Genomic DNA, 10,624 nt, shown 5'->3' with positions numbered 1-10,624 from the left:
AGCCTAGTTTGCAGGGATGACTTGGGTCATCACTGTTAGTGGTTGCAACAGGGGCAGGAAAAAGGGCTGTCTGGGCAGTCATCTTCTGGAAAGGCGCCTCTGCTTCCATGTTGTATTTTGTGCTTAGATTGGGTTCTTGCACGTCTGAAATACTGAGTATGACTTGTTCTGTTCCTGAAGCCACTTCTTCCTGAGCCAGAGAATGGCCTGTTCCCTCTGAAATGGGAAATTTAAAGCAGAAAGTTTTCTCATGTTTGAGCATTTGGTCTCTGGTGGGTTTTAAGAAGGTCACTTGTTTTGATTTCTGCAGCTTTGACATGTTTGTGCTCCGACTGCAAACAAGCAAACTCCACATGTGAAACGGATGGCGCGTGCATGGTCTCGGTCTTCAACCTGGATGGCGTTAAACATCACGTTCGGACCTGCATTCCTGAAGCAAAATTGTTTCCTGCTGGGAAACCCTTCTATTGTCTGAGTTCAGAAGATCTGCGTAATACTCACTGCTGCTACTCTGATTTTTGCAACAAAATTGATTTAATGGTTCCCAGTGGTGAGTAGAGAGCTAAATAAATAAATCATCTGTTTGAAGTAGGGAGGGACGAAGCTGTCTGTTTGGGATTGGGAATAAGGAGTTCTCAGTCTGTTTTCGCTTCTTCCCTTAAGTTGCTGCGTGAACTTGAGTGCTAGGTTTATTGCCTTGATGTTTAAAGTGGAAATAATAAAATGGAAATAATAACAAACTACTTCAAATTAAAATGTGAAATTGCTTGAACTCCCCTGTGGCTGACAAAATGTCACCAGTTGATGAGGTTGTACTTTAGGGAAGGAGAAGCTTCCAAAGTTTGGGAGTTTCTTTTTTCCCACCTGCACTCAGTAGTTCTGTATTATAAGACTCTTCTCACCTTATCAGCCCTGCTGCTGGTATCCTGCAGGCTCCTGAAAGCAGCAGCAATGTTCATCTACACTTATGTTTCTGCTGCATGATGCTCTCTCAGTACCTGCAGTGGCCTGAGGATGGTGCGTGTTCCCTGAACACAGCTTGGACCCCTTTTTGTGGCACTGAGTTGTGCTGTAGCCTGCCATTTATCAGATAGAGTTGCTTTCCTTCTTCTAGGACTGCAGATCTTTTCAGTGATGAACCGTCAGTATGGAAACGTTGCAGCAGCTTCAGAGTAAAGTGTGTGGGGTGGAGGGGTGGACGGATTCTGAGTACGCGAAGAGGAAGCAACCCTGCCTTTGAGTGAGGGTGTGGGAAACGTCTGCTTCTTTCTAATTCATGGGACAGAGAGGGCATGCGGTACTTCCTCATACCTCATTACTCTCCGTTTTGGGCTGTTATTTAGTGGGTTGTATGAAGACTCCATTATTCTTGGGTGCAGTGGGGTAGTCTTATCTGTTCTCAAAAAGACAAATAATTGTTGTCTTCAGGTGTGAGTCTTTACTGGTTGTTACAGGGTGAAGGGGAGAGAGGGAGAAACTGAGTCTTTACTGACTGGACGGTTTTTCTCCCACTTGGAGAGTTCAAGTGGAAGGTAAAATGCAGGCTGTTCTAGCAAATTCAACGCAGAACAGGCTCCCATCCTCTTTTAAATAGCAAGTGCCGAAATCCCTGATCCCACAATTGAAGCACCATCTTCTTTTGGGAGTTTTAGCTGTAGTTTGCCTGCCTGGTGACTTGATCAGTCCCATGTTAACACTGGTATCTGATGCGTCCTCTACCACCCTGGAACAGCAAGCTAAAATTGTCCAGGCTCTGAGAGGATAATTAATACACAAGAAGAAAATCCTTAAAGAACACTTGTGAAGGAGTGATAATTTTCTAAAAGTGTCTGGTTTTCTCCTCCCTTCCCTTTCAAGGACACCTGAAAGATAACGAACCCCCATCAAGCTGGGGTCCTGTGGAGCTGGTGGCGGTGATTGCTGGACCTGTCTTCCTTGTGTTTGTTGTTATGATCATAGTAGTCTTTGTTTTTCATCACCACCAACGAGTCTATCACAATCGTCAGCGGCTGGACATGGAAGACCCCTCTTGTGAAATGTGCCTGTCAAAGGATAAGACATTGCAAGATCTAGTCTACGATCTCTCCACCTCTGGCTCTGGTTCAGGTATTAAGATATGACTGGAAATGACGAATGAGAACTTGTAATTCTAATGGAGTAGTCTGTTCTGGGCTCCTGGTTGCCACAGCTTTGCACAGCCATTGCCTTGTCAGCCTGTTCCAGTTGCACTGTCATGAGTAATGCAGAGGGCGTGTTTTAAATTCAGTCATGCAGTAGGTGGTGTAGCCACGGCCCCGTGTCAGTGGGCAGTGCTTCAGCTAGGTAAGAGCAATAGTTCAACTCTTCCTTAACTGATGATGTGTAAAAATACTTTTGCATAGCTTTTCTCCCTTTCTACAAGAGGATAACTAACAGCTACATCTATTTCAAATTTAGCCCTGGAACCGGATTTGGGTTGGAAACAGACATTAACTGCTAACCTGTGGGTTGTTGGCTTTCAAAGGAGAATGCAGGATGTCACCTACATCAAAGCTAGCAGGAAAATGGGAAAGATCCCAGCAGCTGAAAATTTTGCATCATGCAAATACTGCATTTGCACAGCGCATTTCATCCCAAATAATCCCTGGGTCTTCTGAAGTGAACAATGTCCAGTGTTTGCTTTTGTAGCACTTAAAAGAAATCATCCCCCAGCGAGGGAAGTCATCGTTTTATTCATGACTTTGAACTATGAAAGCAGTTAAGTTTAAAAAAAAAAAAAAAATTGCAGCAGGTGGAAACTGTAGGGATAATCCACAGAAGCAGAGAATATAACAACCTGATATTTCATCAGGGAATAAGCCTTTAACACCATATCTGCTATATATAAAATGTTTTGAGATCTCTTCTGTACATGTTCTCAGCAGGTGAGCTCTTTAGCTTACGTAAGAGGTGGCAGCTATGTTAGAACTCCTGAAGAGAAGTTTTGGGGGTTTACTGCTTTTTTGTAGAGTCTGTCTTCAACGAGTTCCACTCTTTGCATATTCAGGCTAAAGTTACTTTGATCTGCCATAGAGCAGAAGTTCCCCAACTGCTCTGCACCTAACCACTGCCGGGTTGCAAGCTACTTCAAAGTGATATGCAGATGCTGCTCAAGCAGCCAAATGGCACGTCCTACGCAGGAGCTACCACCATTTGTTGGTTTGAGTCTTGCTTAGGCTGCTGGGTGTTACCAAACATAAAGCCTTCTAGGTCTGGTGGTGCTCTACTGCAGACTTTGGGGCTTCGGGAGTTTCTTTTGCTGCAACAGGCATTCACTCCTCCAACTTCTCGTCCATAGGTTTGCCGCTTTTTGTCCAACGGACTGTGGCACGGACAATTGTCCTTCAGGAGATCATTGGTAAAGGCCGCTTCGGGGAAGTGTGGCGTGGCAGGTGGCGTGGAGGTGACGTAGCTGTAAAAATCTTCTCTTCACGTGAGGAGCGTTCCTGGTTCAGGGAAGCAGAAATATATCAAACCGTTATGCTGCGACATGAGAACATCTTGGGATTTATTGCTGCGGATAACAAAGGTAAAACGTGCCTCAGTCCCGAGAGCAGAGACTTCACTTTTCTGCATCTCTTTGCTTGGATTTACAATTAAATGGTTAACGAAAACTGTCAGCATGCTTGTCAAATAGCTGAAACGTTTGAATGTTTCTCACCAAAAGATGGTAAAATGACTGCTGCTGTTGAGAAGCACTATGGTGCATTAGCTGTGCCTTATGAAGTTGTGTTTTGCCTTAAAGTTCTTTACCTTATTTGCCCCCAGGCTGGCTGTTGAGTTGCATCCTTACCCAGCAGCTCTCCTCTGTGCCAAAAAGATAGGGTGCAAAATGCTTGATGGCTGTGTGCCGTCCCTGCATTGTACCCAGCTGAGCACAGTCTCTTTCCTGCTGCAGATAATGGAACATGGACTCAGCTGTGGCTCGTCTCTGATTACCACGAGCATGGATCTCTCTTTGACTACCTTAATCGATATACAGTGACTATCGAGGGGATGATTAAGCTTGCCCTGTCTGCTGCTAGTGGGCTGGCCCATCTACACATGGAGATTGTGGGTACTCAGGGTAAGAGTGAAGTTTGAAAAGATGCTGGGAATTCTTGAGGGGAGAATAAAGCAGAATTGACAAGGGGGACTGATGTGCTGCACAGAAAGCACTGGCTGAGTCAGCCCTGATTCATCTGGTCAGTATTGACCAGAAATAGACTGATTGCTTTGGCTGGCTGCAAAGTGGGTTAGTCTTGGGCTAACTCCTGGGAGTTATACCAGCATTTCACATCCCCATCCTAAAATTAGTGCTGCTTGGGTGGGATGTTAGTGCAGGCAGCAGCAGAATTATGAACTCCTTACGTTCACATCACCGTGTCAGATGCCTGGGACGATGGAGTTTATGTCCCTCTTGAGGACTCTGGATGCTACTGCATCAGCAGTGCCTCAGCGTAAGCGGAGCCTTTGCCTGCCATAGGCTGGCAGCACTGCTCTGTTCTTCAGTGCTGAAGTCTATCCAAACAGGAAAATGTGTTGCAACACTGAGAGTTTAACTAACGCCCTGAAATCCGGTACTGCCTCTGCGCTGCTTTGACTAACAGATTTCACCAGACCTTGACCCCCGCTACTTTTTATTTTGCCCTATTAGGAAAACCCGGGATTGCTCACAGAGATTTGAAATCCAAGAACATCTTGGTGAAGAAGAATGGCACGTGTGCCATCGCTGACCTTGGTCTGGCCGTCCGGCATGATTCGGTTACAGATACGATTGATATTGCACCAAATCAGAGGGTTGGAACCAAACGGTAGGAGAACAGTGTTCTTGGCCAGCATTTGAAGGTGTAAGAGTGTGACTAGCAAATGCCCGAGCTGCTCATTGAGCACTGGTGAAATTCTCTGTCTTAAGCATTTCCAAGTGTCTCTCAGAGCGTCAGCATTGTGCCTAGACAGATGTTGAAGGGACATCAGTCCCTTTGTCTCCAGGTGCCATCAAGCTGAGAGGTGTAGGCCAGCTACATAAACTCAGCACAAGGCAGTTCATGTAATACTTGACAACAAGCTTGGCATCCTCAGAAGCCTTTTGGGGCCTGCTGTCTGGAGCCTGATGTGCTTTTGGACGATTTTCTCTTTCCCAACTTGCCAGTCTTTTTGAGTTACTTTGTTCACTTCTTATTAGACCACGGGGTCCAGTTCTGTTCTGATTAAGGCTGTGCAGAGCAGAGTTTTGTCTGCTGGGAAGTGCTATGTGGGAAAACTCACTGTTTACTGTCTGCCGGAGAGTCCCCTCACAAAGTTAACATGCTCTTCCTTTTCTGTTCTGCAGATACATGGCCCCTGAAGTCTTGGATGAAACCATTAACATGAAGCATTTTGATTCATTTAAATGTGCTGATATCTATGCCTTGGGCTTGGTCTACTGGGAGATTGCTCGAAGGTGCAATGCAGGAGGTAATACCCTTTGTGTGCCCGTGCCTGCAGCTTGGCTTGCTCCTGGGTTTCCCAACCTCGTCTTTCTGTTGATCAGGTGTTCGTGAGGTTTGGGGGGAGCCTGGAGAACAGGGCTGCAGGAGGAGATGTCTGTAGGTGTTGCTACGGAAGGAGTTAACAGAAGTGACCTGTGACTGCTGTTAAAACTGGCTCATGTGGGGAAGTGAGGGTTAATGCTCTGACTGGTGGCTGATGGTCCTTTGCATAGATTTTAAGGAAGTGGTGGTGCCGATTTGGTAGGTGACTTTCTTCCCCAAAATCAGTATAAATGAGTGTCTTGGCACATCCAGGTGCAGGCAGGAGTGCAACAGCATGGTGCACATGACAGTCCTCCTGCCTCCAGCTCCGTCAAGTTCCGATGGCCCTGCCTCTGTGCTGGGAGGTGTTGACCTGCAGCATGCTGACTCCATTCCAGTTTGGGCAGCTGCATTTTATTTCCCTGATTTTTTTTCTTGTAAACTCAAATCCCAGATTCCTCATTTCTGTTCTAAATAACTGCAAAGTGTTGACGCATCTCAGCAATGACTCATGTAGTCCAAACCAGTATCAGTCTGCCTTCAGTGAGCACTGTGGAGATGATCCTTTCTCCCAGGAATTGCATTTCTTCTCTACCTTTCAGGTATCCACGAAGAGTATCAGCTTCCGTACTATGACCTTGTACCCTCTGATCCTTCTATTGAGGAGATGCGGAAAGTCGTATGTGATCAGAAATTACGGCCTAATATCCCAAACTGGTGGCAAAGCTACGAGGTAAGGTCCCCTTCCCCCCTCATAAGGTGAGTAAAGAGTAAGTACTGTAAGCTGAGCTCCAGTTTTAGGAGGTGTGGAGGCTGTATCCATGTCCAGCCAGGCAGCAGCAGCCTGGCAGACCGACTTGGGGTCGGGGAAGAGGAGGGCGCTGACATCTGCCATTGTTTCTCGCCTAGGCGCTACGGGTGATGGGTAAGATGATGCGAGAGTGCTGGTACGCCAACGGAGCGGCTCGTCTCACCGCCCTCCGCATTAAGAAAACCCTCTCACAGCTCAGTGTCCAGGAAGATGTGAAAATCTAGGCTCTGAGCCCCAGCAGGAGGAAACTGCACAAAAGCTGCCATGCTAGAGTAGACGTGTGATGGAGGCCTACCTCGTGTTTCTGCCCAATCTACTGCTACCAACCAGACAGCGGGACCTACAGGCTGCTAGGTGGGGTGACGGAGCCTATTGAATTGCTCTCTGCCCTGCTTGGGTATGAAACAATCAGAAACCTTTTATGATCACCTCCTGACAGTGTGAAGACTTGAGAGAGACTTAACCTGAGGGATCTCAGCCATGATCGTAACTCTTGTTTCTTGAACGGAAATCCCTGTAAAGTTTAGTGCGTGCAGAGCACCCATTGGCAGTGTTTGAGGCCGGGGTGCTAGGTGTTGGGAAGGGAAAGGGAAGGTTTTCTTGCCGTACTCTGAGGATTTTTCCAGGGACTGGCGTGTTAATGCAGAAAAAGCATTTGCAAAACAAATGGTGCTCCCTTCTGAGAGGCTGAGCCTGAACAGTTTATCAGCTTCATGAAACCGTTTCCCTCCTTTTTCTTAAGCTTGAAAAATTCTAAGTCAAAAACAGAAATCTGACTGGCTGTCAGTGTGCTCAATGGTGTATGCATGCGCAAGGTGCGCGTGTCCCCTGTGCCTGTTCATCTCCTTCCGTAGACGTGCAGTGTCTGCCCGTAGGGTGGCTCATCTCTGTTCGTGCTTTCTGTGCATGTGCAAATCTAGAGTGTCCTTTTTTTGAGCTGTGCGCGCTGGTGCTCTCCTTGTTGAGTAGTGAGCATTGTCTAGCTTGGACAGGCTGCTTAAAACCAGATCCTGAGCTCTCCGATGGGTGCTGTGGCCTTGCCGTACACCGGCTGCAGGAACTTCCCATCAGGTTGCCTCACTGCCACCCCCTCCCTTTTTTTAAGACAAATCAAACGAGGAACTGACTTCACTCCTGGAATCCAGGCTTTTTTGTCTTGAGCCCCTGGGGTTTGTAATCCTTGGTAGGGTGGAAAGAGAGACCTGGGGTGGGCGGAGATGCCACAGAGCTGAGATGCGTGTCAGGGAGAGAGCAGGCACTGCGCCCGGCTGGAAGGAGACCAGGCCATGGGGAAATGCAGGAAACTGTTCTCATAAGAACGCGATTCCCAAGTCCACCATCCAGGCACCCTCATAGGCGCTAGGCACCGGGTGCCTGGGTGTGCTCTGCACCTCCCAAGAGGCACTCGGCGCTTGGCAGGACCCAATAGCGGGGTGTGGGTTTGGAAATCAATGTCCATCTTTTTAATATACATATATAAATATCTCATAATCTGGAAGTGGCTGTGTATAACTTGTGGGGTGGGGGAAACTGCATGAATTTTCCTTTGATTAAATGCCAAATCAGGGTGAAGTAGAGTTGGTTTGACTGTTGTCTATAGCTGGGCCTGACGAAAATGGAAGTAGCTGAGGACTGAGTCTGTCGTGCTGATCATAGCATTAAAGGCAATCTGGGAAGTGCCAGTTGTTTGGTGGTTAGGTCAGTATCTACGGTATATAACTCTGAAGCCATAAATTTTAACTGGAGTGGTTTTGATTATTTTTTTTATTATTATTATTATTATTTTATGGGAGGGTCTGGATTTTAACTTTTTTTAATATTGTTAATTCTTTATAAGAGAAGAAAAACAATCTATAATTATTACCTCTTGACCTGTTTGTTTGTAAAGAAATCACTGCAAAAAAAAAAAAAGAAAGAAAAAAAAAAAAAACAAATGCACACAGCTCGATTTACACTGGAACTGTTTCTACTCAAACCTTGCGCCTGCTCTGTAAGGTGAGGTTTCATCTCTGCTCCGGCCACCGGGGTTAACTTTTGGGTTTTTTTTAAACACTCTGTTCTTGCTGTCTGTGTATCTGTCTGTGTGTCCGTCTTCCCCCGAGACTCCCTATCTTGTCTGTGACTTTGTGTAAAGTGAGGAACGTGTCTTTGCATTGTGTTTGGAGCCATTGCCCATCCTCCTGTGGTGTTCAGCGGCCGGGCAGTGCGGAGGGAGGGCCGGAGCAGCGGGCGGTGTGCGCTTGGTGAATGTACAGCTTCCCTTCCCTCTCCAGTTCACCCTGCCTCCTATCTCAGCCAGAGGTTCCCATGTGTCTGCAGTACCGTACCCTTAACCAAACCCTTCTGCATTTAGAAACCGAGGTGGCGGGCACTTCACAGATACCCTAAAGACTCTTCAGCTGCTGTAATAGGACCCTGGCGATGCTCGTCCCGGCGGGTTGGGGAGGAAATCTTAGCGACTGTGAAATAACCTGCCATAGGAAAGCCCAGCACACCGGTAGGTACATCTGCCGCGCGCTCCTCTGTGAGCACTGCAGGCTCTCGTTTCTGAGTACGAGTCTCCCGTCCCTGTTAACTGTGCAGGCTGCTTCTTGAGGACACTTAATCAGCTATGTAACATGCACTGACCCGCTGGCCCACCCCTCCAACTGTAGCCACACATGCATCTGCCTCAGCGCTAAACCAAACAGCAGACAGCGGAGCGGTTTCAGACCGGATAAAGTTAGAAAGGGGTGAGTGCAGGACGACAGGGTATCCCCTATAAGCAGGATTGCGGGAGAAGCCTTGTTTGTAGAGAGCTGCCATCACAAGGCAGTCAAAACCGAGGAGGATCTGAGATAGGAACGCTGACTATGTAGCATTTATACAGCACTTTTCATGCAAACGTGTGCCAGGGAGGTGCAGTGCTTACTTAGCTGACTGGTAGCAAACATAGGAATCCCTGCCCGGCTCTGAAACGTGCCCAGCTCAGAGCTGGCTGCAGCAGCTGTGGGAAAAATGCGACACTACAGAGAGTTGAGGAGATGAGGCTGCCGCCGCTGCAGCTGGAAACAAGGAGGGGAGACGTCAGACATGCGAGGGCAAATGGTGGTGGGGAGAGGCAGAGGTACGGAGCGTGTGCTTCTCGTCTGTGGCGCAGGGTTAATCAGTGGTACGCTGGCTTCAGAACAGATCTCTTGGTACTTATCTGCCCCTTTTATTTGTTTGGTTTTGTATATTTTATTAGAAATGGACTGTAAAATAGCCACTTAGACACTTTACCTCTTCAGTATGCAAATGTAAATACAATGTAATATAGGAAATCTTTTGTTTAATATAAAACAAGGCTGTCGATTTCTGCTGTACATTATTAAAAGTTTGTTTTATTCATGTGAGGTGGTGGAGTCTCTCGCGGTTTGCTGCGAAGGGATAGCTGTGGCATGGAGGGGTAGGAACTGAGCAGCAAGGCCTGGCCGAGCTTAAGGGTCCCCCTCCCATCCCCAGAGAAGCATCTGGGGGATCTCATTCACCCCCGCCTCTAATATCCCCGGGAATCCTGCTCGACAAACCTTAATGAGGAATATTCCCCTCATTAGTGGAGACGTGGCTTCTATCGCCTGCTCGAGAGAGGGGTTGATCGCAGCAGAGGGGAGATGAGGATGCGGCAGGGTGGGCTTTCCAGCCCACACAGGGATGGGCAGCTGCAGTTGGGTCTCCCTCTTGGTGGGTCAGTAATGTGACAGGAGGGGGGACGGCCAGCATCGCCCCTGCTCTCCACACACGGAGCCGCAGCTTCAAAGAAGGATAAATTTGAGTCCAAACTGCCCAGTATCCCACTAAAATCCTGTTTGCTCGGAGGGCAACCACTGCTGCATAAACTGCCACTGCTAATTCTCCCTAATTAGAGCCTCCCGTCAATGAGCATGTTGTGAGCGGATCAAGGGGAAAATCCGGTGGGGCCTGGGGTCCCCCCCGGGCTCAGACTTGTGGGGGTGGTGGGGAGGGGGAGCTGCCATCTGGGCTCACCCCTCGCTTCCCAGCTCTGGCTGTAGCTCCTGCCACAAATCCTGGGAAACTCCAACCCCATCCTGGAAATTGAGGCAGCGGGTGAGGTGAGATTATGTTTTGGGGTTTTTTTTAAAGCCAAAATTGGCTTTACGCCTCTTTTAGGAAATGCGATGGGAAAACAAGTCTGGGGTGGCTCTGGCTAGGTCATTACCTGGGCTGCCAGACTTTGGGAACAGCATGGGGTGTTCTTTTTTGCTCCCTGATGAAGGGTTGGGGTGTGGTGGGCTCAATCTTGTCCTTTCCGAAGCCTTTCCAA

At 47.9% G+C, this 10,624-nt stretch overlaps 1 protein-coding gene across 1 annotated transcript; it reads left to right on the top strand.

Annotated features, from left to right (window-relative positions):
• The first annotated feature begins 312 nt into the window (after positions 1-312).
• ACVR1B (activin A receptor, type IB) lies at positions 313-6,545 on the top strand. Its single transcript, XM_009883168.1, has 8 exons — positions 313-550; positions 1,858-2,106; positions 3,317-3,547; positions 3,917-4,084; positions 4,655-4,811; positions 5,330-5,454; positions 6,113-6,243; positions 6,420-6,545. The coding sequence occupies exons 1-8, from the start codon at positions 376-378 to the stop codon at positions 6,543-6,545; spliced, it is 1,362 nt and encodes a 453-aa protein (XP_009881470.1). The 5' UTR covers positions 313-375.
• The last annotated feature ends 4,079 nt before the right edge of the window (positions 6,546-10,624 follow it).

This window comes from Charadrius vociferus, unplaced genomic scaffold, assembly GCF_000708025.1.
Source record: "Charadrius vociferus isolate BGI_N301 unplaced genomic scaffold, ASM70802v2 scaffold564, whole genome shotgun sequence".
NCBI classification, from domain to species: domain Eukaryota; kingdom Metazoa; phylum Chordata; class Aves; order Charadriiformes; family Charadriidae; genus Charadrius; species Charadrius vociferus.
The sequence above is the reverse complement of the archived record's forward strand: the minus strand, read 5'-3'. Positions and strand labels throughout refer to the sequence as shown.

Bases quoted from the DNA above. Each gene is read 5' to 3' on its own strand.
- ACVR1B (XM_009883168.1), top strand. From the start codon at position 376: ATGGTCTCGGTCTTCAACCTGGATGGCGTTAAACATCACGTTCGGACC. The intron at 551-1,857 runs GTGAGTAGAGAG...TTCCCTTTCAAG, and splicing joins TGATTTAATGGTTCCCAGTG to GACACCTGAAAGATAACGAA. The intron at 5,455-6,112 runs GTAATACCCTTT...TCTACCTTTCAG, and splicing joins TCGAAGGTGCAATGCAGGAG to GTATCCACGAAGAGTATCAG.